The sequence below is a fragment of the Anser cygnoides genome, chromosome 1 (genome assembly GCF_040182565.1).
Source record: "Anser cygnoides isolate HZ-2024a breed goose chromosome 1, Taihu_goose_T2T_genome, whole genome shotgun sequence".
Lineage (NCBI taxonomy): Eukaryota > Metazoa > Chordata > Aves > Anseriformes > Anatidae > Anser > Anser cygnoides.
The window spans coordinates 139,808,930-139,836,205 of record NC_089873.1 but is presented as its reverse complement, the minus strand read 5'-3'; the positions used below and the strand labels follow the sequence as shown (position 1 = coordinate 139,836,205).

Sequence of the window (27,276 nt, the reverse complement as noted above, 5' to 3'; positions counted from 1 at the left end):
ACAGCTATTTAACTACTGCTACAGGGCTGATGAAAATGTCTTGGTGGCACCACAAGGCACATACACCAAAAAGAAAGGACTTACTCTTCCATGGTTCTAAAGAAAGAGAAAGGGAGGCCATAAGATGGAATCTTTCAAGGGTTCTCTTCAGCTGAGTATTACTGCCACACAAAAAGCTAAGCATGGAGGATGTCCGTGGCTAGAATCAGCCAACATTGCCAGAGCTAGATTTTACACTGTGCTTTTATGATGACAGAAGAGCAAGTCACTATTGGAAAAGCTGGCTGAGAGATGAGGAGCAGGCATCACCCACCTAGAAAGTACATAGAGGTCTCCCCACAGAATGCAAGGGTAATTTCCTAGCAGGAAATAGGGTGAAACAGCAATTTCACTATATTTCAGAAGCATTACATGAAGCATCAACATGAAGGGATAAAGGATTTTTTTTTTTCCGAAATTTAGTTAATATTAGCCAGGGCAAGTCTATGAAAAGCAAGAATTTCACTGAAGGTGAAGGTAATCGCTGTACAGAAAGGAGGAATAAAGCAACTGCTTCTTAGATTTTTAAAAGCATAGAGTACACGACATACATATACTCAAAAAGTAATGAGCCAGTGCATACAAGTGCTGAACTTCCTAGTACAAGTATATGTTTAAAAACTACTAGTACGCTATTCAGTTTTACTGAAGAAGCATTTAGTGAAGAATATACGCTGTCTCTGCATGCGATACTTTATGTGGAATTTCAAATAAGAACCAGTCATCATAAACTGGAAGCACCAATTTCTTTTGTTAGTAGCTGTCCTCCTATCACACAAAACGTCCTCTTGGAAAACTGTCATGTGGCCGCAGAGGATAATACAAGATGTTCTCTATAAAGCAAAACCTCCACTCAAACAAAAAAGAACATGCTACAGGATAGTAGAAAGTTTCCTAGTGCTATATTTGAAAAAGATATATGGCTGTAACTTGGACGAACCTTTTGAGATCTCCTGTTCACACAAGACTCGCAACATTCCTCTTCATATGAAGTAACAGCAATTCACAGCTGCAAAGAATTGTTTCATAACGTAAGCCACAGTCTCATGGCTGGTAGTAAATACTCTATTTACATAGCAGAAACATCTCTCAAACTTTAATAAGTTACCAATTCGACTCCAGCAGAAATACATGCACAATGGTGAAATTCCAATTATTAACTCTTTTATTTATTCAAATAAATAAAAAGGTAAATGGCTGTGATTGATATTCTCTTTTAAAATGCAGGTGCATCGATGCCAGAATTACAGAGAAAATTCCATGGGGAGAAGACAGGGCAAGTCATCATGTGCAGAACAAGCCCCACATTTACTTATCTAAGAATGTACCCTTCTATATTATGATCTACCTCTTCACAAGAAGTTAGTTATTAGATGTTCGTTTGCAAAAGGCTTTGAAGAAGAAGGGTCAAGTCATATCTGACCACCTCTGAAACACCTCAGCAATCCAGTAGTTAAAATAAATATATTACACACCGTGATCTTGACTATGCTTAAACAGACAAGAGTTTACCGCTAAAATTAGTAAACCTTGATCATTTAAATTAAAAAATACTGCTATTTTATGGTCTGCAATAATATACTTTAATTAAATTGATGTTGTATTTTGTTATACCAGTTTATTATAAGTCTTAACTGTTCCCTAAGAGTTCTTGAGAACCATTAGGCAAATATGATTCCTTTTCTCAAAGGAAAAAGAGGCTAAAATGAACTCAACCAAACTTTTGAATAATAAGAATTGAGTCATACCACTCCACATTGCTATGTAACCTATTCAGAGCTGCAAAATTAATGGAAACAGTAAATCGACAATTATTTATAATAAAAAAAAAATCCTTTATACAGCATGAAGTACAGTTTACATATTCTCAAGTGAGATTGTTTACAAAGGAAGCGTTTTACACTGCACGTTTTCTGATGTTAAAGCATATACATACAGAGAAAAGTACAGCCACAACCAACACACTTAAATACCTGTACATTATTTACATTTTAACATACTTTACACAACTCCAAACCATCAGTATCATTTAGCTAGACACATTCCAAAATGGGGTGTAAAATGCTCACAGTTAACAATGGAAATTCAATGTAAACACTACTTTCAGATGCTCAGTAGTTCAGATTCAAGTGTTAACTTTGTTCCATGCCAGCCATCAGTGACAAAGCTAACGATTCCACTGTAAACCAAACCATAAGAAAGTTAGTATTTGCATTTTCACCAGTCTGCAAACATTCACTGTAATATTCAATGTTGTAGTTTAAAAAGGAAGATACCAGTTTATTTTTAATATTTTAACACTTCCGGATTTAACATGGCAAGACGTTTTAAACTTTACGAATCTCTGACATTTCAGGCAACATATTGCTATTTTCATTACCACCTGAAATAACTAATGGAAAACTGATAAGAGCTGTCAAGAAATGAGCTAACTGAAGAAATACTGATGTCTGTATACAAAAAAATGAATAAAAGTTGGTGGGAGTTACGTGCAGTAAGCCATTCTCACAAACTGTGTCTCACAGACAAGCTCTTGTAGACTAAATAGCAGCAATATAAGATATAAACCTCTTTTAGAAGCCCATCCTGCTTCCTTTTGGAGAGTACTGCTCATAAAGGAGAAGCAAGGTGAATATCCATGTGCATCCCAGCTAGCCCCATTCAGAAGTTGCCCCCCTAATTCAAACTGGCATTGATTAGCAATTTAAGCCAATATTGGGATGCAAGTAGAAGCACAGCCACTATGCTGCTGTTTCTACTACTGATGAAGCAACCTCCTACATGGATGGGCAAAGCCAAGAGCTCTGAGCAGCTGCAACTAAGTCATCATAATACTAAAATTTTATTTGTTCAAGATGTATCACGGCTGTCACCCAACCACATCAGAAAGAATGCTTTTACAGGCTCTCCAGGTCTTAGTTTCATTTATTCATTTAGAAGCCTGCCTGTTAATTTCTTGGCTACATCAGTCACCTTTTCCTCAAGCAAAGAGGTAAACTGAAGATAACTGTCATAAAAAATAAAGTACGGTACACATACTACAAGAATAACGATTGAACTTATTAGAAAGTAAGACTTCATGCTTCTCTGGATACCTTTCACAAACTACATATTTTAAGATGTATGGACAAACAGATTAAAATATAAATATATTCATAATTAAAGCTCGTGTCCCAAAGTGCAGGTTTACGAAAAGCCTCATGTACTTACAGTGAGGAAAAGAGCCTCGACAGACAGCTTTGTTGAGCACAGTTACAAGAAACATGTGACAGTTTTTAAAATCAGATTCCATCTTCTCTATGGATTCCATCCTACAAAACAGTTTAACAGAGGTACACTTAACAGATGAACAACTGTTATCTTCAAAATATAACCACAACTTCGCAGCAAATGACCGAAGTGCTCTTTGCACAGCATTCTGTCTTTAACTCACAATATTTCAGTTATGTCTGTGTAGAACACTTCTAGAAAACCAAGGCAATTTACACAGGAGTGCCTGAGCTCTATCCCAATGGTATTAATAACAATTTCTTTATCCTGCTAGAAATCTTTACATTTACTAGGAGGAACTGTGTGGTTCCAACTGACAAGAACTACTGTTCCTCTGATTCACTGGAATTTCAACACAGCCATTCCTGGTCCCTATTGTTTGGAGCTCCTTGGGATAAAGCTATACTGCCAAATAAAACAGAGACACAGAGCAGGTTAAACGCAGGGCCCCAGACAACCCCCTCTGCTTTATTACTCATCATCCCTTGAGTTCCAGTCTGGAGAGTGCCAACTAGCTCTCACCAAAGGAAGGAGAAGATGTAGTTCACACTAGTCACTCTTTTCCTTTTTCCCCTCTCCCAAAAGACAACAGAGATGCCTCAATATCAAGGTATGATTCGTCCTGCAACATCCAATAGCACACAACCACATGCCATGACTCTAAAAACACCCTTCACAAATTATTTCAAATCAGAAAAGCATTTCAAAATAGTAATTTGCTAGTTCCACAGGAGACCAGGGTCCAAGTTCTAGCTAATGTCTGTGTAAAAGAGAATTAGTCACAAAAAAATACAGATGCGAGCCAGTCCACACCAGCTGGCCTCAGGGCCACAGGTCCTTGGGTGCTAGACATAGCCTTGGAGACTTGCCCGCTATCATTCCACCCTCTAATTAGCAGTTTTCACAACCAAAAAATAGAAACTCTTATTTTCAATCATGTCTAGAGATAGCTTAGAGAACAACAACTGATTCATGGACTAACACAGTTTTATCCTGGAAATTTCAGGTGGATTTCTGGCTTCAATTATGGCACTTAAGCAAGTAGGCAACTTTTCTAAAAATCCCGACTACGACACCCACCCCAGGTTATTTCTACAGAAAGGGTACTATAAAAAAGGAGAACCCAAAGATAACTTCAGATTTTACCAAAACTGCAAATTTTAGCATTTCAACTTTGAATCAAACATTCTGCAAGAAAATCTTCACTCCAAAGTCAACTTCCATAAATTTCAACAGTTTCACATTTTTACCTTGAAATTTTGACAAAGGTTTTATAATCTGGACAGTCTAAATTAGAAAAATAAGGTTGTTTAGAGATTAGATTTACTTTTTTTTTATTAAAGAAAAACGAAAGTGTACTAGAACGAATGCTAAATACCCCCACTTCTCAAAAACCATTTAATGAATGTTAGCACCTGGCAGCCTACAACTTTAAATCACAGCTAGGAAATGCCATCATAAACCAAACCTGTGAGCCTCTCGTTTTACCATTATGAATAAAGATGAATGAAAGAAAACCCTCTTTGTCACCATGCTCTACAATCTTTTCAAGAAGATACATTTAAAAGTTACATATGAACCACACTTTTGATTAGAAAATACTGAATATACACTGACACCAGTGCATGAAACTTGCTATGTTCTATCTAAAATAAGTTTTAATTTTTTTATTAAATAGTAATTAGCCTCTGGTATCTGGTGTTAAACACTGAGCAAAACTCCTGTTATTTCACAGGCAAAAAATCTCAAAAGCACATTCCGAGCTGTGAAATCATGACCACGTAGAATTCTAGGTATGTATACTTACTTCCAAGCCCCCAAACCAGCTTGCCAACGGTCTGCAAACATCAGTACCAAATTTAACACTTTCATTATAGCTTCTTTCACAAAGCTCACCTAAAGTAAAAATTAAACAAAAGGAGTAACAGTCAGAAATTCATCATTAAGCATAGTTTTCATTATTACGGATACAAAGATATCTCACGCCATTTAATCTGATCTGTAAAAAACAGTCTCCTAGGTACAATGCGAGTCTTCACATTTAAGATTTGTTTTATATTTGCTCTCTCATTCATTTCCACAGTTATTTCAATAAGGACTAGTACAGATAGCATGTGGAATAGAAGGCTACAACAGCCATGTATCTCCATTTCCTACCACACCAATACATACAACCCTCGTTACATTTCCAAGCCTCGGTTTGTTCACATCTCTCAAAAACAAATGAGTTAAGTGAAACCCAATGTAAAGAATTTCATTTTATCTTCGCTTCTCTCCTTCACAGAATTGGAGCTGAGACTTGCAAGAGAAACTGAATCACAGTGTTAACTCTGACAAGCTACCATTTCCTCTAGAGGACCCACATACTGCTACGTATGTATGAACTGCAAAACAGGCATCATCATTAGTACTAAACTTTTTTCTTGTCCTGCTAATCTCAATGCACCCAATATTCCCCCCCCCCTTTTTTTTTATTTACACACCTTTTCCCTCAGCAGGCAGCGATCATGGATTGTAGATAGGTATCTGTAATGAATCTTTATCAACTGATCTAAATCTTTGGCTTCTTCTACCTGGTGCTGAAACTCCAAGCCCGTACTGTGAAGAATCTTAAAGAGAAGACCACAGTTATTAAATTCAGTGTTCCACACAAGTGCTTATGATTCTATTTCAAGAATTTTTTTGAGAGAGAGGGGGAGAGAGAGAGAGCCTATAATTGCCCAATTTATTTGCTCTGCCCTTTCCAGTTGCATCTTTCAGGCTCAACCTCCCTGCTACCATCAACATAGTAAAAAATTCAAGCTCTTCTCACAACTCAGTGACATTCTTCACTTAAGTAAGAACATTGCCACTGCAGAAAGGCAGACATACTATCCCTGGAAGAGTTGATTTAGAGTATATTGATTTCATAAAAGATCAAAAAAGGCAATAGTAAAGCAGATATGAATCTAGAGGCTTTACCTTTGTTTTTGAAAGGTTATACATATGCATTTGGATCAGAACACTAGATATTTTTGAGAAGGATCAATTTAAATAAAATGTCAGTCGGAATACTTTTATAAGCATAATAGCTCTTAAGAGATTTAACAGCTTAAAGAAACATATTTTGACATGATTGTGCACTAGGAACATAACACTGGGAGAAACAACCAAAAAGACAAGAACTAGCAATATCCAAAGATTTGTCTGCATGAAGAACTGCCAAAGTATTTTTAGAATTACTGATTTTAAATGGCCAAGTAAATACTGATATATTTTAAGCTCAAATCGCTTTGTAGAATGGACATTAGAATGCGATCTTGCTTTTTATTTGCATGTATTTGGTCTCGATAGACATAAAGAAAAAATAATACTGCATCTTCGGTTACAGGTTCTTAGTATAAATGAAATGAAGATATAAGACAAACCCTTGTCATGATGTAGTTGTGCAGGCTGTTAACAAAATGCATAAGTTTCACTCGTAAGAGGAACATGCGATGTATTTGTTGTTTTATACTTTCTGTTTGCAGTCCAAATAGAGGAAGTGTTCCGTGTTCTAATGAAGTTCCTTCCTTAACCTGTGAGTTTTCTGCAGCACTGACTAGTTCTAAAAAGAAAATGCAAAAATATTTAAAAGAAGCATTTATGAAGACAAATTGTGGCTAAAATGCTACTTGAAACTAATTTTTATTTCTTATTATTCTGTATGACACACGTAATTTTTTTTCTCACAATTCAGGTATTTTATTAAAATATAGCAGCAATATATTGAAACAGTTTGAAAATATATGTACCATGCAATTTGATAAATACTAGAATAGGAAGTGCTATTTAAAAGCTATTTATGTGAAAGGAAAAAGCCAAAACTGTATTAAAAATAAACGCGTATACTATCTCCACAATGGGGAAAATACTAGAACAAAAATATATATGTAAAGTTTAAACAACAGAAAACTTTCAGGAAAAGAATTAGTTAACTGATACACAAAACATAGATGAAGCATCAACTTTCTAATTTGTTTTTCTAGGACAAGAATTTATATGGGAAGGGAAAAGCATAATCCAGTGAAGGGAGACACCAAGATATCTCTTCCTACAATCCCCAAATATTTAAATTATAGCTTCAAGTATCTATTCCTGTCTAGCTTACTGTTTCAATCTCAATTAGAGGTTTTTTTTCCTTAATTTGTTTGCAAGATATTATTGATAAAACTCGGGCTATAAATAAAGCAAAACATTAGGGTGTGGTGGACGGACCTTTCAACAGCAAAGTCTGAAGAATGAAACAAGAAGTTTCAATATAAACTAACCAGACCTGAACCACAGAGACAACAGGATTGCATGGATAAACAGTGTCATCCCTGAGGCTGAAACTATGTGAAAAATATGCCCTGCTTAATATATCTAACTTCTGAAACTAATAGATATTAGTGCTTTATAGAATGAATCAAACTTCTAACTGGTTAGTACTAGTTAAAACTGAAGAAGGTAGCAGACTATTTATACCCTTAGACCACGGAACAAGTTTTTAGAGTATCTTTCACTGAAACAGTTTCTTACCATCAAATCGTAAAACATCTAGGCTATACTTGGCCCACTTTATTTGCAGTAAGAGCAGAAATACTTGATTGTAAATTTTTTGGCACTCTAAGCTTATAACTATATCCACAGGCCAAGGAACCTAAGAAGAGCAGAGGATAAGACAGAAAGACAAGACAAGAAAAGGTAAGTCACTTTAATACAACACTTCAAATCTGTTCTAGACCACTGCAATATTAACTTACTACATTTTACCTTATAACTTAACGTCAAGCCATCTAAGGTGTGGACAGGAAGTTTCTTCTTAGCTGTATCAACACTTTCAAATGATATAGACAACCTATTAAAAGAAAGAAGTGTTTTTATTGGTGGTGATCTGTTTTAAATCACTGGCTACCTCCATCAGAGATTTTTAATTTCTTATCATTAAATATCAACTGTCTAATTTAATTTGGTAAAGGTGTGTAGAAAGATAACAGCTCAAAGCTTCATTAAAACAGATGCTTGTAATGAATATGCAATAATTAGCATTGACCTATGCAAATGAAGTATTTTACTATGGGCAGATGTGATAGAAACCATAACTAAAGTGTATTTCACTGGATTTTGCATTTTACCTTGAACTGTCCTCTGGATAACGTTGCCCTACTGCTTCTTGAAGTTGAACATTTAAGAAAGCAACATTCTGCCAAGTTTCCTTTTCTCGTATTTTGTCAAAAATGGATGTATAGAAATCGTACATAGTATCTCCAGCTTCAAGCAAGAAAAAGTTTCTCATTGCTTGCAAATATTCTACAAGCCTAAACAGGGAAAGACACAACATTTTCGAAGTCTTAATCATACAAGCAAAATCAAATAGTTGTTACAGAACAAAACGTTAAGAACTCTTCATTACAAGAATTCAGTATTGAAAAAGAAACTTAACGAAATCCACACAAAATCCTGTGCTTACCCCTCAGGCAGCCTTCAAGTACGTTCAAATAAAACAAAATAATCATCCCATTATTTCTTATAAGTTTGAACAACACACTACCTTCAACAGAAGTGCTCATGGAGTTCAGCCTTCTTACAGGCTAGGCTATTCTCAAAAATAGCTTTAGCAATCCTGTCCCTCTTCCTAAACAGAGCTTAGGAAAGGAGATGTAATTTCAGGGAGAGTTCTGTGTAATAAGGGACTTCAATATGGAGCTCCAGAAAGTGATGAAAGTGATTCTTCCTACTTTATCAGAAATGAAGAACAGTACCTCTTCTCTCACAAACAAAAAAACCACCACCAACAACAAAAAACTATAAAAATACATTAAGTACAGTAGACAGATTAAAAGCACAGTGACTTATGACCACCTCAAATATAAAAGGAATAGTAAATTTTACTTTATATAGTATAAAAATACTGAGTAATACCGTTTTGTATAGTACAAATTTTGTATTACCATAATTGAATCTCATATTAAATATACATTATTGTGGCCTCCTAAAATTTGCCTTCCAATTTCAAACAACAACACTATTAAAAACAAGGTCTGAAACAACTTCCCTATTAAACATCCACTCAAGACTAACAATGGTTTTGCTGTCGATTCAAGCTAGACCAAAGCTTCACTCATGACAATGTTAAATCCCCCTTTCTTTGTCAATGATTTTCTTGTTGATTAACAAATTGCAGAAGAAATACAACTCACTCTGAGGCTCTTCAATCAAAATCTTTAAAATAAAAATTATGGTTTTAGTATGTGGCATATCACTGGTAATTAGAAATGTTGAGGAAAACTGATTTACTTTCTTACCTGTAATCCTTCTTTAAAGTTTGCATCAGATTACCACAGCATTCCAAGTACTGCTTGTCTATGTGAGGATAAAGGCAAGACCTCAGAGTCAATTCAAAAGTCTGGCAGGTGACCGATTCTGAGGATCTATCCACACAAACATCCCCACCAGTAAACTTCTCGTGAAAGTCGCTCTGTTCCAAATATAATCTTCAAAATAAGCACACTACTTAGGGAAGAAGGCACATAATTCCTACAGTATATAAAAATGTCATACCTTTGAAAATCTTACTCAAAATTGGAGCTTCTACTCTAAAAAAAATTATTGTAGAATAAAAGCTGTTTTGTAACTATTAATTGCAACTGTTATATTAAAAGAGTTACAGTTATATAGCTATATAATTATATAATATTACAGTTATGTGAGATAGTGATATTATAACTAAGCCATTTCTTGTTAGTTTCAACACATAATGACCAGGCATAAGAGCATGAAAAAGAACAGCACACTATAACCACTTCATTGCTAAAGGAATAACCCTGAAAAACAACCTCAAATTCAAACACTGAAAATACGACATCAGGTTCAAACAGCTTAATAAACCCTTTATCATTATCAACTTTTTAGATTACGTTATGCATATAGAGTAGCCAGATGAACTGCCAGGTAAAGAAAAAAGGCACAAATCCGGATTTTGCTTGAGACACCTTAAATATGGGATACATGTATAATCTGTAATATTATTCCATGGGAAGAGTGCGTCTGCGGGCAGCCTACATCTGGTAAGTTTAGTTATTTTGTCATAGAAAGAAAAAAAATATTACAACAATTTCTGAAAATCTGCTCAGTAGCTAAATCAATTGTAAGAGGAAGCCTGGTTCATTGCAGATACCAACTGGATGAGTCAGACATTGAATTAACCTTACTGTCAGCTTTAACAAACAGATTAGTCCCAATGAACAAGAGAAGTAAGAGAGTCTTATCTGCTATTAATTATGATTTCTTTAAAACAAACTCTTTCTAAGACTGAACTGAAAGCACATGATTGATAACTGGTATTTAGGAAATACATAAATAGCTGCTTCTTATTTGCAATGACAAAAACAGATTTTTAGAATTAGCCTTTCCTGCTAATTCTCAAGACATTTATAATCTCTGTGACTTCCCTCTTTACAAAGAATAACAATGTTTATGCAGTAAACAAGAATTTTGCAAGGCTTTTAAATTCTTTAACACCACCACAAACGAAGCTGCATTTGTCAAAGAATATGCACCAAGTATATAGAATGCAAATTTCAAGCAAGCACATTTAAAGTTTAGATTTTACAGCTGCGTTCACTACTAAAACACTTATCCGTGTGCTAAAAAGGTTATGACAAAAATTACTCCCTCTCTATGCTAACAGATGTCAATAGAAGATTCCTCACTGATTTTAATTGTTTTGCTTTAACTAAGCACAAGTGTAGTGCTTATTTAGATTCTGCCACTGATTATCAGCACTCTTTACTGTGTTTGCTTTTTTACTGCGGCAGCAATAAAAATTTTGGTTTACCAAATATCACTAAGTAGAACACTGCTCTTGACAACACAGCAGGAAGATCCTTCTTAGCAAATGGTTATTTACTTACCTAGCAAAATTAATAGCCAGCAGTGGGTCGTGGACATCATCCAGTTCCAAGTGTCTTTCTGCTATAGATTGCATCTTTATCAGGCTCTGCTTTGTGGCCTGCTGTTCTGTAATAATATCTGGAACAGACTCTTCCCCATGCCGCAGGCGAGACTGCACTGATTCCAAGAACAGTGTATACAAACTCTTTCTTTCAGCATCTAAATTGGGCAACACATTTCACGGTGAGAATTTTTTCTAAAAGATAACATCACCACCACTCAAGAAGAACTGTGGAGTCTAGTATTTTCTTGATATATTTTAACAAACTAAATTTAAGCTGCTATTCAAGAAAGTGTCAAATACATACTTAGAACTAAGTATTGCCAAATCAGGAGGTCTAATGCTTAAAGTCAGGTATAAGTTCAAATGCATTGCTGATCAGAGAATGTCTGTGAACTTCTTCCACCAAGCGCAGAGGCAATTAATTCTTAGCACTTCAAACAGCCCTGCAGTCTTCACTAGAATAAATTACATTCTCACATCGAACGGGGAAAACAAGCCTAGAGAGATTCCAAAATAATTCCATTATCTCTATTAACCATAACGAAACTGCATGAACAAAAAATTTATATTGTCTCCTCTGAAAAATCAACATTGGTTATACCGCTGTACTCTTTTACAATCATGCAAAACATTCCTAAATATAAAAACCTATAAAGATGTCAATATATCTTTCATATTATTAGTACATTGCTTTTTTAAAGAAGTTCTGTGCTATCTCAAAATTATTCAATCACTTAGCAATGAAAAGCAGCTACTTATTAAATCAAAGCAGTTTTACTGTTAGAACACAAAAACTTTTTGTCTGTCTCATAAAAAATTAAATGTGCTTTGAAAGCATACGAAAACAAGTTTAAGAAAGCAATATTGGAAGCAATAAAAAGTGAAGGGAACGCTCAATCTTTGCTTTGTTCTTGTCACTTGTTTGCCCTGGAAGATTGTTTTCAATTAGACCTGAAGTTACAAACCATGCCACTGACACATAACAAGGACAGTTAGATTATTCTAAAGCCACAGAAACACTATTACATAGAATACACCCGTGCTGTTAGATACGTCACAGCACGGTATTTGACAAACTGACACCTCACCCCTTGATGCAGCCTGCTGCGGAGAGCCATCTTTGCATTGAAGGTTCTTCAACAGCTGCATGGATTTTCCAGCCATGATTATTTGCTTTAGCACAGGTTTCAGAAAGGACACCATAGTGTGTTGCCTGCTCGAAGGGGCTTGATCACTGCCAGAACTGGCACTGGCATTATCGCTCATCTTCTCTTCGTTCTCTGTCTTTTCTGACACACTATATAATGTGTAAGTAGCATACCAAAAATCCCTGTGATTAACTGGAACATTTTTGTTTCTGCAAAGAAATAAAAAGCTGTTGAATATTTCCTTTTTAAAAAGATGAATACACACCTTACAGTAAGTTTCATCTTTGCTCTATACTTTGTCCTTCTTTTAGAGTAGTCAAGAAGCACATCCATAGCGTACAAAATAAGTTCGTATCATAAACTGTCCAGACACCTCTAGAAAGGATGATAGCTTTAACAGAATAAAGAATCAGTTCAAAGGAGATAAAAAAAAAACAAACCACCAAACAACACCTAACTAACCAAATCCACAAAACAAGGCAGATAATTATAATTAAATTTGTGTGGGAAATTAACTATTCACAGTGCTATGCATAACAATTATTAGTGACTGACAGGCAGATTTATTTAAGAAATAAAACCCACAGAGAAGCAAGTATTACTAGGAATGCTGAAATATTCCAGAGTAGGTGAAACTCAATTCTCAGTTCACTTTGCTCTTTTGTGCTGCTTACACCACATACAGAGTTTGGTCTTTGAAGTCAGATGGAAAGTAACCTAAATCATGTAATTAAAATGAAGCTAGTAAAAAACAAGTAAAATTTGAAATCACCTATTAGTAGTACTGAAAACACAACTATAGAATGACAGAAAGAAAAGTCAAGTAGGATGCAATAAGGTTTTTAAAGTTTTCAACTACTAAGGATTTATTTGTAATAATAAGTTACTGAAAAATTAAAATAATTTATATTCCAGAACAATAGCTGGTATGGACCAAAATCTAAGGTAATATCCCTAATGGGAAATCTGAAGCAAGTCATAAAAGAACGATTAAGAAACTAATTCTACTCAAGTAAAATAACGAACATGAAAACCTCCTTTTACTGTCATCATTTACTTCCTAGCTCTACAGCAGGTTTTAAATTCGTCAGTATCCCTACCTCTGAATGATAAATTCCTTTGCCGGATCAAACAAATTACCATGGACTATCCATTCATCCACTGTCTGTAAGTAGGGCCTCACAGTCTCAACCCAGAGAGAGAACAGAAGGGACACCTGAATTTAAAGGAAAAAGAAGAAAGTAGCTGAACGGGATTTTTAGTATTACAAGCAATATGGCAAGTCTAACCTGTTAGTTGTGCAATTGTAAGTTTGTAAGAAATACTTAACTATAAAGATTTATAAAGAAAATATTGAACTAAAAATTACAGCTTTAGCACTTTTAATGGAAGCACTCATTGTGCAAGGTTCCCCTTACGCCTTTTGTCATTGCAATTAGAACAGCAACTTTCATTATTTTCACTCTTATATCCCTTAAGCCGTAACTGATAGTCACAAAACATGCTGTGGTTTTATAACGCAGAAAACAGGAAAACGAAAGTACACAACGATATCTACTACATTTTCACTAGTATAATCAGCAAGTTAATGTAGAACCCAACCCCTACATTTCAACACTAACTGAATTATGCACCTGTAGAAAAAACACAAGGGGAAAGCTATTCCAAAGCTCCTTCATTTGTAACAGCTCTCTGGCCTCTGATTCCCCATAGTTGCTCCCCTCAGTCCGCAAACACACTGCTGCTCATCTCCTCATAAATCTTATTTTGTCCGGGTTGAGTGAACTCTTGTCAGAAAACAGTAATTTATTATGATTACCAAATCTGTCCCCTACTCCCAGTAGCTGAAAGCTAGCAAACTCAGACCCCAGAAAGAAGTTTAAGGTATCAAATATTCTAGCATGTGAAAGAATGATTTCCCCTACCGTTTGCTCAGATGCTTCTCCAACACTGTCATATTCCAGAATAGCTTTGTAGAGAGTATTAAGCAGATGAGATGCTCGTACAACATTTCTGGTGTCGGGTGGAACTTCCGCTACTCCTGTGCTAAAAACTTTGTGAAGTACCTTTAGCTGTGCCAGCCGGGGAGACAGCTTATCTATTACTATTGAAAGTGTGACTGTTTTGTCTGCGGGGGAGGAAGAAAAAACGTATAAAGGCAACATCCAGCAGAAAATCATATTCTGGCAATGTTATTCATGAGCTTTTAAAATGCAGCATAGCGTTTTCCAGTTTCAAAATGTATTTGCATAATGTTTTGTGTGCTTCCCTCTTATAAAAATTTACTTGTGTGCCTCCCTCTTGTAAAATTTCCTATGCACTGTACCTTTGTTGATGATGCATTTTTCAATTTCCGTAAGCTCTTCTTTAAAGCTAATGAAATATTTATATAAAGCCCACATAAAAGCTTGGTAGGTTCTGAATGGGGCTTCCGTAGATTTCTTTGGAGTGGAAACAGTTCCATGCATTGTGTTTTCTGGGCTGTGTCCCATCACTTCATCAATAAACTTCTGTAGTCTAAACACGACTTGACCATATGCTGCTATCTGCTCCAATACAGATCTTAGGCAATTCTAGAAAAAAAGCATATTTTTTAGAATCATCTAATAACAAATTGTATTTTATAAAGCATAACAATTAAATCCCAAGATATTTCTATGAATTAAAATACAATGAAATTTTGCCATCTCTATCACTTCATCACATTTTCACATACTGGAACAGTTCATTCTATTTTATTAAGTCAGGCACGTTTTGACTAAATTAAGAACAATTACAGGAACATCATTTTTCCACAAGCAGTTTAGTTTCCTATTCCCAAAAAATTACATCTTCCTAATGACAGATATTCAGCTGAGATTCAGAAACAACTTACATGGGTTAAATGAGTTACAATAATATCGTTGCGCACAGCCACTTTGCCATCATTCAGCTGAAATATGAAAAGCTTTTTCACTCCTGAAAGTAGCCTTGAAAATAAACAAAAAGAGTAATGCTTTTTCACCCCTTAATGGACTCAATTATATAATTAATAACAGGATTAGCTCTCCCTTACCATTTCTTTTTTTTCAAATGAAAGGGGCCCACAGATCAACTACAATGCTACTGGTACTGTAAGTTGTTGCTAGAACAAGAACAATAAAACACTGACACTAGGTAAACGTAAACTAAAGTTCCTTTCCAGTTGAGGTATTTTCCAGCTATGGGATGAGTCAAACCTACTTTGTAAAAAACGGACAGCGTACTAAAAATCCCTAGGGGCAGGATAAGAACAAGTTGGTTCTTCTTAACGGTTAGACTTGAGGAATCAGTAGATACAAGAAGCAGTAAACTATTTTCTTCTTTGTGAACCTGAATGGTTAGATACACCCTAGCAGCATTTTTTCTTGTAAGCTACACTGGAAGCTAAACACTCAGTAATCTTTCTTCAGATAAAACTTCAAAGATTAATCTGTTATTTCCTTGAATGAGGATACTAAAACACTAGAAGTTAAAATGCAGGTTTTGATGCTGCTCTTACCAAAGAGTTTCCCGTATAACCTGAGTTTCAGTAACTAGTGTTCTCTCTTCTGGCACATACAAAGGATCACTGGCGTACAAGTGGTGGTCCCTTGTAAAATATGAAATGAAAGTGATTTAAGGGTGAAATTACAGATGAATAATCTGAAAGTAAGGATGAAGCAATAATATTAAGGCTCAGTCCTGCTGTAATTATATCTGGGTAGACACGATGTTCACGCAGACATTTTAAGTATACAAACAAAAACTTTTTTTTTTCATACCGTTAAGCAAAGTACTATGGAAAGCACTCAAATACTATCTAGTTGTACATAACAAGACAAACAATTAAGCAAATACCCAAATTATTGAATCTGAGTTTTTTGGGGGGGATTTTTTTTTTGTTCTTGAGCTGTGACTACTTACTATTTCATTCTCAATGCCCTGAAAAGTTATGGAGTTACTCTTTCTGTTCAAAGTACTACGCTAAAAAGTAAAATACCAATTTCTCTAACCCATCTCAGAAAATTCATACTTTTTCCCAAAAGTTTGCTTAAGGACTGGAAGCTTTCACAAGCAACTAAGAACTTTTCCCTATGATCCTGTGTTGCATAATTCTGCCAAAGTATTTTTCGTATTTTAGTAAAGTATGCAATAATTACTTGCATATGTAGTATTTGGACTCATTAATATTATCAATGTCAGTATTTATGTAATCATGTTAAAAATTCAAAAAATCCAGGTTAATACTGTTTATTTATCATACATCTGCTAACAGAACTTTGTAAAAGAAGCAGTGTTGCTTTATTTATGTTACTGATTTCCTAATATTTACTGTAAACTTTGGTTTGTAACTGGCAACATAACTGACACTAAAATAAATTTAACTTCTTGATTATGAAATTCATTAAATTAAGTAACCAAAGACAAATCTAATGGTCTGTATTCATGCAGTACTGATCCTTCAGAATTTGAAGTAAAGAAGATCAGGCATTGCTTTTTGGTTTTGTTTGTTTGTTTAAACATCCTTCTCATTTTCTTTCCAACACCACAAAGGATATTGGAATGTTTCTTCCCCCACAAAATCACTGTTTAGGATTAACTTTTTAAGCAAGATACCAAAAATAAGCCAAAAGTTAAGTTTTGGGGAACTCCTAATTTCCATGACCACTTACAACCCACTTATATTAGTTCCACAGAGACCTTCAGAAGGGTCCACCCAAACAAAATTCAACAGTAACATTTGCTTCTTTGAAAAAGGAAAACTCTCTTTCTGACGTGACAAACGTAATAAAAGCTACATAAAAGGAAAATAAGCAATTAATAAAAAAAATCTTGTTTGTTCGTCCTATTAATTTGTATCCTTTTAACTATAAATTCTGTTTTTCCCTAAATCAGTAGAAATTATACTAGCTTTTTACTTTTAGCAGTCAAGATGCTTAATAAAGTCATTATTTAAAATTATATGCCAGTAAGGAATATGTACGTGGTATTGTTTTCTTACCAGACCGCAGCTAGGTTGGAATGCAAGTGCAAACTATGTGAAAAGCGAGGAGCTCTTCCTGTCCAGTACTGAGGAACTACATGCTGCTCCAGCCAGCTGCGGGCATCAGGTTCACCGACTGTGAAAACATTGGATAGTGAGTGAGGTATTTTTATTTGTTTGAGAAATGCTTATAAAAACACAGGAAAAGTTATGAATTAGCCTATACACTCAGCTGCAGAAGCATCGATCTTTTCAAATAAATCACAAATTACAACTCCTTACACTTCACTGTGCTCACTTGCATGATAACATTACGCACACGTTATGTGACACAGAGACATAGACATATCTTATCTCCTGAAAGTTAAGCAGAAGTCCTAGAAAATAAACTCAGAGGTTTACTTAGTTTTCAATTCTTCATCAGAAAATGTGCTTCAGGTAATTGTCAAACAATATATACAAAACAAAGCTGACTTAAAAAAATAAAATGCCAAATATTTTTAGCTTTATCTCTTTGTTCCTTTTTACTATTCATTCAGTACATTACCTAAAAATGTTTTTCTCTTAAATGTGATTAACAAGAAAACTACATCTAATCCCAGTTAGATACCTACTGCTTTTACATCTTATGAATATTACAGTCTTCTTATACAAGGTATTTTGTGTCCTAAAATGTTCTACACAAAAATATACAGCTACAGTTAATACTGCCTGAAGCTATTCAAGAGTAAGCCAACTGGTGTTTGAATGACAGAACTTATTTTTCAAAAATGTTTCATTCAAAAATGTTTACAACTGAGTCAACTGTTCCTGTTGTCAGTCACATTATTTCAGTATTCTGATACTGTAGTCCCAATACTTTAAAATAAAAATTTACATTATACCCATAAAACTGCATGTTACATTTACCGTATCAGTTCTCATTTCTATCTTAGAATATTTGTGTATATTTCCACACAAATAAGCAGAAGCCTTCTCCATTAGCATCAACAGAAATCAAATCAAGCCTTTCATGTTGTTACTTTACTGTTAAAAATTAAACAAGCGGTAGTGAACAGTAAGGTGCATCTTTAAATTACAATTTTAGGTCTAACACACAGTATCTCACTAAGTTATAATAAAGTAATATTAGCTTCCTAAATTTGAGCACGTACGATTATAAGAATTACAGTTTAATCTAACCTTTCCAGGAAACATTAGGTACTGTTTTCTTGTTTGGATCTTGGTCTTCTAATGGTGTTCTATCCACTTGAATACCCGAGTCCTCCCTACTCAAAGGCTGCGTATCTTCCTCCTCTTCACTTTCTCCAGACCAATCCTAGCAAGTGTAACAAAACCCAGCACATTTCAGTACAGTATCATGGGCAGATCTATATTCAGTTCCTATTGACCTGTGAAGCTGAACATAACCTATTATTTTCTTTCTTTCACTATAAAGTCATTTTACAACGCTAAAACTAACGTAACTGTCTCCCAGAAAGTGTTTTAAGTTATATTAACATTAAGGCTGCACGCCTGAGGTGGAACAAGCATTTGTTTTCATCTGTAATGAAATCAAACACAACCGGTGTTAGGTGTAGCATAAAACACATGCTACTGAATTGGTGCAATATATTCCACCTGCCCACAATCACACGAGAGAAGGCTCTGACAACACTACTGTGCTGTTCAAAGTTATCAGGAGAATGTCTCCTGAGACTCAAAAATGTAATATGACCTCCTGAACTTCCTCTACTCCTTACTTAGTGCCATACCGGTTACTTCTCACTATACTGGTAAGCTTCTAAGTTTCAGAAGCCTGTGTTACGATGATCTGGGAAACCCACATATATTCTATTAATTTCAGCTAGTACTGTGAAATTATTACTTGAAAATCTGCTGTTGTCCTATTCTCCTCTTGTCATAGTATATCCTACGATGTTGGTGTTAAAAAATTGTCATGCCCCTCCATACCAGGGACAACAGCTGGTTAAGCCTTGCAATCACCTGTTAACTAGGAGAGAGGTCAGAACAGTACACTGGCTGCCACAGGAAAGCTTTTTTTTTTTTTCTTCTTTTTCCCCAAAAAAAACCTTTCAGGGGAATTGGAACTTGGGAGTGGAAGCGCGTTTAACTGCAGAACTACAGGAAGCTCTGCTTAGGAGCAGGCAGGAGGGTCAGCAGAAAGGGTTAGCTGAGTTGCAGAACTAAGTCAGAACAGGGTCAAGAACAAAAGCACTTGCATTACTGATATTCTGCTTGGGTCTGTATTTCATGGTATTAAGTTAGAAGTAGCATAGTAGGGAATCCTGTGAGAATTGATATAACAGAGTGTACAAGCCAGGGCAACTCAACCAATCTCCAGCATACTTTACAACAGTTTAAACACTTACTTTCTTTTAGCTTAAGAAATTACTTACCGGTGAATCCACACCTGGGCCAAGGTAAATTTCTTCTCCTTCCAACAAATACTTTCCCCAATCAAATTCTTCTTCCTTTTCTAGAAGTATAAATAAGAAAAACAGTAAGTATCACATAATTCTGTCTTCTTTAAAAACATTTCCAAAGTTATAATTACCTTTTTACTCTAAATCTAAAACAAAAGATATTCCCATCCATTTCAGGTTACACCACCATTCCTTTAACAAGGTTATACACTTTCAACACAACACATAAATTGTGGTAACAACCACGTATATTCTTTATTTATTAATTCTCAGTTTTGTTGTTTGTACACTCAAAATATGCAGCAAACCGTGCCACCAGCATATTTATCTCTACTACAAACACTACCCTACACTTCATTCCTGTAAAAACATGCAAGAATGCAACATATTACTTATTGTAACCCGTCTCGTTTAGCTCAGCAGAGACATTCTGAATTTGAAATTTGCAGATGCACAAGCATACTGGACTGTAAACAACAATAAAGCAAGGGTCATCTTACTCTCCAAAAAAAAGACACCACATATCAATGACGTGATGTGTAATACTTTAAAAAATAACAAGTCACACTTACAATATATTATCTGAAACATGAAGCTTACTCAACTGTAATTAGTGCTGTTTGAGATAACCTCTTCATATTCACATTCCTGGAATGGGCTGAAAGTGCATTCAAAACACCGCCGAGGGAATGTGCAGAGATCATTCAAAAAGGAATCTTAAGATGCAAGATTTTCTTTAGGTTAGTCTGAAATATTCTTCTTTCAGTCTATGATACAACACTGTAAACAAATGGGGGATGGTATCCACTCACACTTAAGCACAAGCCTTGTTTTTAGGCACTGAGTGAAACAGTCCTACTCTGGAATTTAGGCAACTGGGATCTCCCTCTGGAAACCTTCCAAGGCATTTAGCTTTCCTTGACTACATTGGGAACATCGGAATTTATATTACCGGAGCTGTTTCAACAGACCTCCTATTAAGGTGCAAGACTGAGACTGAGGACAGAAACCAGCTGTCTGTCTTTGATTGTGTAAGCGCTGCTGAACAGGTAGAGATCATTAGTAAGTGACAGCAGTACAAGTCAGAAAGAGTTCCCAAGGTACCTTCCTGGCTGGAAAGCTTAATTATGCAACATAACATAAATGGGGTACGAAAGGCTACTTGCAGGCTATATAAAATGTATAAATCATAAAAAAGACAATCAATAATGCATCTCGATATGAAGGAGATAATAAAATGGAGAGGAAAAATGGCCTTCTTATCAGATTGCATTAACTGAGCGTATCTTCTATTAGCAACACAAACATGCCGTAAACTTACCTGTCTCTTTTTGTCTTGGTTTTTCCACATAGGTGGTGTTGGATGGAGAATCAGACAAACACAACAGAAGAGACAGTATGGAATAGTGTGTATCTGTCTTTAAAACACATTAAAAAAAAAAAAGTCAATAAATGGACTAAACGATTTTGGTTAGGAACGAATTCAGCCTATTATCTGCAGGAATGCTCCACATTAATTCCTGTTCTTCAGTCCTGAACTAAAGAAATAAAATCTGTAACATAACAATTGTTATCTGTTCTTTTTTGCCCACTAATTAGCAGATCAATATGCAAATACTTCAAAAACAGCATAGCTGTTTCTTATAGAAAAGAGATAAGAGGAACCCAGACCTACTGTGAAAGTAGAAAGTCACCTGAACCCAGGGGTAGTAGACACAGCTACATCAATGCGGACATAAGAGAGGACACAAGAAACGTGCCTGCAGACATACAAGTCTGATTTCCCACATTTATATGGTTTGTTATTTCAAATAGAGCCTGAAATGAAGTCAGCTAATACACTCTGCTAAATGTGAACACGACACCTAAACGTAGCAATTTATCTTCCCTCATCTAAAAACCTACACCGAGTGTTAAGGATGCTTCTCTGATACTGTACTAAAGCAGCTGTGAAACAGAGGCCTCCAATCAGGCAGGAACACTGCACCAACACTGGTGTGTTGCAGAGACTGGTGTTATGGTCTATTTCCTGATACCTGCTTAGAGCACAACCAGTGCTATCAGAAGTAAGATTTTTTTTCTTTGGCCTTATTCTGACTTTGCACAGCTCTTCAGCAGACCATTTCAAATGGTCAACAGCCAGACGGATTTCTGCTATCTACTTCCTATATACTTTGATTTAAACAATAAAGAAAATAAAAAGTACTTACAAAGCTCTTTGGGAATGAGATCCACCTCTACTTTCAAAAAAATTCTCAGCTTTCTGATAGAGCAGCATCGCGCTCACCTAGTATATATGGAACACAGCATGTTCCTGCCAAACATCACTGACTTTTCAAGAGTTTGTCAAAGAAACGTAGTGGGTTGCCTACAGAACCACACATGGGAGATGGTGTCCCACTTACTAGTCACAGAACTGGTATATACTCAATCTTCCCAGTTATATGACACTACTCAAAACCAAATGCAGTTTACTTTCCCAAATACGGGATATTCTTTATCTCCAGCTATATGCCAGTTGCAATTTCAAAGATAAAAACTCTTTCAAGTCTTAGAATACTTGTATCATTCAAGTATAAAGTGCTTGTGTGGGCTTTTCATTTTATTTGACTCTCAAAACAAGAACAACTAAAGGTACTTACTCAAAAATCTACAGAGTATATACAGTACTACAACTCAAGATATGTGTAAGTTATTGAGGGCTCAAGAGTTGAAGAAACTTCCAGTTTTCAAAGGCCAAATTCATTATTAAACTACCGCACTAGAAAATGTCCAAGTGAGAAAACTTTCACCATTTCCATCCAGACCACGTCCTAAACTGATTTGATACAAAGTGTATCAAAGGCAAAACACACACATGGTCTCAACAGAGAAGCTATGGGACAGGAACACTCCATTTGGGAATACTAAAACCAAAAGGTGCAGTCTTGTTACTTAAGGTAAAAATTTGAGCAAAGAGCAAGAACTTCTGTTCAGCCACCGTTTTAGAACAGACTGGAATTCAGCTGCAACATCTGTATAATGTTGACCGCAAAATGTCTGCTCTGCAACGAAAAGATTTCCTTTAGGTCATCCAACTGTGCATGCTGAAACCCTGAAACAAACAATAAACCTACTTCCAAAACAAATGGGAAAACTACAACCCTGCAAATCCATGACTTGAACAGCAACCGTAAACCTCACTGTTAAGTCACCAGAAATTTCCAACTCAACATTACAATAGAAGCCCGCTTCATGAGTGTAAACGCAAGAGTGGTGGAAAAAATAAGGAAATTGAGACATACATACTTTTGTTTCTTCAATATTTGGGAGTGGTGAGTTCAGAAACTTTTCTGTTAGTCTTTTCCAGCTTGCAGCTTTTCCAAGGTCAGAATGAACTATCAATTTTTCATGTATTCTAACAACAAAAAAAGTATCAATAATGCTTCAAGAAAGTTAACTGCTCGATTATTAATCCATAAACATAAAACTTACCCTTCTATTGTCCTCTCTACTTTATGACTGTTCACATCCAGAAAACGGTGAAATCTGCATAAGAAATCTGTATCAGAATAAGTTTGATAAGGCAACTTATGTAAAGAAGAAAATAAAGCTGATTTACATACATGATGACAACTTCATTATCTTAATATATTTTCCTTTTAACAAAGCATGCTTAATTCAGCAACATCATTAAACATCAACAGAATTTAATCTCCATGCCTCTGATCTCAGCAAGGATTAACTACAATTGACCTTAAAGATGGAAAAATTGAATGCAGATTATGTTTAAGCAGCAATTTCAACTGAATGGAAAATTACTGCTGCAACAGCAAAGTAAGCAATTAAAATGTGTCGTCAGTTAAGCCAAGCAGAACAAGGAGATGAAGAACGTTATTGTCAAAGGCAACTGTGTCAAACACACAAAAATTATCTGGGACTTGCACCACCAGCACAGGCAAAACAAACATCCACAAGGGAAGGCTTGTAAACCCAAAAGAAGCTCCCTTATAAATGGCAAAGGAGAGCACCTAAAAGAAAAGAGAGCCTAATCAAAACAAAAGAAGGTAAAACAAAGGTACATGGATTAAAAAATAATAATAATAATAAAAAAAAAAACTTGTAAAAGGCACAATAGACTTTGAAAAAGTAGTTAGAGTAGGAGTAAGTTTCTTTATATATATCAGTTATACAGACAGAGAAACCATGAAATGGGATGTGATGGCAGTGAGCACAAGGTACCCTATGCACAGGCCCTCAAAGCCAGCCTAATATTTTGCCTCAGTTTCCGTCAACAATTGGAACAAGTACAGTGAGAAAACTCATATGACTGCAGAGAGAAATGAAAACTACTGCATCTGAGTCGGGGGGGCAAAAGCCAAGTTCAACATACTGAATTTAGAAAGACAATCTAGAATCACCTCAGTGTCAAAGCAATGAACTAGAAAATGAAACTGGAGGCCTAGCAGCAAGGATTTGTAATGAGCATCACTGGAGGATAAAGAGAGGATTTAAGAAAAGAAAAAATGTTGTTAACCACAGATCCACTAGCCTGACTTCAGCTGCATGCAAGGCTTTGGAATAAATACCAGAAGGAACAACTACAAATGACAGTAAATGAAAAGTCGGATAAAATGTAATCTTAATGAGATAGCTGTTATTTAGCTGAAGAAAATACAGGTTTTTCGTATCTATTATAGCACATTAGCTTAATAGAAAATCATCAGTTCAACTGTAAAATAGTGGCAAGTACAAGAACTGGAAGATTTAGAAAAAAAGACATGATAAAACAACCCAAAAAACCCACCCAAGAATCTGCACTGAAAGGAAAAATTAAACTGCTAAGCTGAAGGGAAGTTATTAATGAAATTCCTTTAGCCCGATATTACTTAATGCTTTAACTAACGACCCTAACACACACAAAAAAAGGTACCTTAAGTTTTTAAGCAAGTTGGGAACAGCATCTGCAGTAGATAACCAGCATATTGCGTGTTAAAAATAAGATGGTTCTGAAAACTACAGCACAGAAACATCATCAGATCTAAGGCTACGAACTGTAAGCTTCGGAAACTTGGAACTAAAGAGAACTTCTGCTGTCACCTAGAAGCTCATGATTTGGATATAGAAAATAACAGTCAACCTCTGGTTGAGGTTCCACATACACTTCTTGGACAACAACCCTGGCGTAAAAAACCCTCCTCTTCCCATTCCTGTCTCCAAGGTTTGTTGTCATCAGTGCACTGCACCCTCTGTCCTTCTGCCAGGTTGAATTCCTCAGTCTAGAGGGGCGCACGGCTCCATGAGCAACCGAGCCCCTGACACAGAGGGAGAGATGCCACAAGAGGGGACGGACCATCCACCTGCCTCGAGAAACCCTGCTGCCATCAGCAAGCTGCCGACTGGGGATAGCTATTATTGCAACGAACGTTTCTGGTGCAGCTACAGAAGCATCACATGTAATGCTATGATACCTTACACAAAACATTTGTGGTGAATAAAAAGAAGCCGTGGCAGACAGCGGGTACAGCACCAACCCTACTCCTGCACGCCCAACAAAAACAATGAGCCTCCTCAGAGCTCAGCCGGGAACTGAACCTGTCAAAGGCGTGAGGTGAAAAGGGCCTGATGGAAAATAAAAGGCTTAATAAGCGTTAATAAGGACGTGCTCGTGACAAGATCACACCAAGCGGGTGTCATTCTCTGGGGGTTTGACGTAAGCAGTGTAGCACTCTGCCTGCAAGGGGCTGGGCAGACAGCCTCCACTCCCATCCCATCCCCTCCCATTCCTGCCTTTCCCTTCCCTTCCCTTCCCTTCTCTTCCCTTCCCTTCCCCTGCCCTTCCCCTGCCCTTCCCTTCTCTTCCCTGCCCTGCCCTGCCCTTCCCCAGCGGGTCGGGGCGCGGACCTGAAGTTGGACCAGGCGAAATCCAGCGCCGTCTGGAACCGGCCGCCGCCCGGCTCCTGCTCCTCCTGCTGCCGCTGCTCCCTGCCCTCGGGCAGCCCGGTGACGCTGCGCACCAGGGCGCGGACGGCGCGCTCCTGCTCCTGCTCGAAGCGGCTGCGGCGCCCGGGCGAGGCGGGCGCCGCCATGGCGGCGGTTGGGGGGGGAAACGCCTGCGGGAGGCGCCACAGAGCCGCCCGCAGCGCCTCTCGCGAGACTCCGCGGCGATTTCTCGCGAGAGCTCTCGCAGTCCCTCATGGTGAGGCGGGAGGGTAAAAGGCGCCCTCGGGGAGACGCGGGTTCGCGTCCCGTGTCCGCGGTTATGGCGGCGAGCTGGTCACGGGGGTTTTGTCCCTCTCCCCTCTTTCGTGGTGAAGAAAAGCCTTTCTCTTCACCATGAAAGCATTTATAACGGCACAACCAAAGGAGCCACCAAAAGATCGGATGAGCAGCACAAAAATGTCCTTTTTAAAATAAATGGTGTATCAGCAGGGTGTTGCATTTGTTAAATTTTGTTGCTATGCTTCTTGTATTTTTAAAAGGACATTTCCTTTTGAGGCTTTTTTCTGTCAAAGTACAGTAGTCGGGATAATTTCACATGCCTAACAATAGTAAAATAGAATCATTAAGGTTGGAAAAGCCCTCCAAGATCATCTGGTCCAACCATCCCCCTACCACCAATGTCACCCGCTAAACCATGTCCCTAAGCACCACGTCCAACCTTTCCTTAAACACCCCCAGGACAGTGACCCCAGCACCTCCCTGGGCAACCTGTTCCAATGCCTGACTGCTCTTTCTGAGAAGAAATGTCTCCTCATTTCCAACCTGAACCTCCCCTGGCACAACTTGAGGCCATTCCCTCTTGTCCTGCTGTGGTGCATTCAAGAGCACTGGTGCACTTTTACCCAGGCAGGCTAAATCTTGAGCTTCAGATGTAGAAGCTCAGAGGGCCTTTCAGGGCCTTTCTTACAAAAACTGAACTTTCAAAACACTAGTAGAAAAAGTCTATAAATTGTTGGTGTTCCTACATCTCCTTTGATGTTCTCTCTCTGTGTTTCCTACTTTAGAAACAATTTCTTTAGTTTTAGTTGAGCTGTACTTAGCCAAGTAGTGTTTCGAGCTATAATTTCTTGTCCTGGGTGTTAACTAAAGGTCTACACAGTCAGTAACCACCAGTGGTATATAGCATTGTAATTAATGCTTGGAATATCATAAGTAGCATTTTTAAAAATATATATGTTGAGGCTTCAACTGTTCTTTTTGCAGAGTTGCTGTGTTTTTCAGCCTATCACTTACTCCTGCGTATTTAAGTATATTTGTGCCACCGCTTTGATCGTTGTTCAGAGGGGAAGTTACAGGCTTTGCAGCGACTGTAGCACGTGTGTCATCTGCACCCGTTGTGGCATGATAAGCTTGGCAGCCACCCATTTCAGTACCCCATCAAAATAAAAGGGATTGTCACATGGAGGATTCCAGATCTTGATGGCTGATGTGACAAGCCGAGTCCCACAAAACACGGATTTAATGATTTCC

General features: G+C 36.9%; 1 protein-coding gene across 2 annotated transcripts; it reads right to left on the bottom strand.

Annotated features, from left to right (window-relative positions):
* Positions 1–1,826: 1,826 nt before the first annotated feature.
* Positions 1,827–26,176, bottom strand: TUBGCP5 (tubulin gamma complex component 5). 2 transcript variants are annotated; one of them, XM_013180638.3, is made up of 24 exons: positions 25,708–26,176; positions 23,299–23,352; positions 23,113–23,221; positions 21,146–21,242; positions 20,430–20,540; positions 19,798–19,877; positions 18,581–18,716; positions 17,417–17,534; positions 15,935–16,024; positions 15,290–15,383; positions 14,741–14,987; positions 14,340–14,542; positions 13,515–13,630; positions 12,355–12,623; positions 11,223–11,421; positions 9,615–9,803; positions 8,445–8,627; positions 8,083–8,167; positions 7,849–7,969; positions 6,717–6,895; positions 5,793–5,918; positions 5,117–5,205; positions 3,250–3,350; positions 1,827–2,218 (listed from the first exon to the last, which is right to left on the bottom strand). In XM_013180638.3, the coding sequence occupies exons 1-24, from the start codon at positions 25,890–25,892 to the stop codon at positions 2,172–2,174; spliced, it is 3,228 nt and encodes a 1,075-aa protein (XP_013036092.2). In that variant the 5' UTR covers positions 25,893–26,176; the 3' UTR covers positions 1,827–2,171. The 2 variants fall into 2 exon arrangements, with proteins under 2 accessions (XP_013036092.2, XP_047907147.1); XM_048051190.2 differs by lacking the exon at positions 20,430–20,540 and having other exon boundaries at positions 25,708–26,173.
* Positions 26,177–27,276: the final 1,100 nt, after the last annotated feature.

Excerpts from the sequence above, each read along its gene's own strand:
- TUBGCP5 (XM_013180638.3), bottom strand. The coding sequence starts at position 25,892 with ATGGCGGCGCCCGCCTCGCCCGGGCGCCGCAGCCGCTTCGAGCAGGAG. Across the intron at positions 21,243-23,112 it reads CAAATATTGAAGAAACAAAA|ACAGATACACACTATTCCAT; the intron begins GTATGTATGTCT and ends TGTGTTTTAAAG. Across the intron at positions 17,535-18,580 it reads ACCTAATGTTTCCTGGAAAG|TCGGTGAACCTGATGCCCGC; the intron begins GTTAGATTAAAC and ends ATGTTTTCACAG.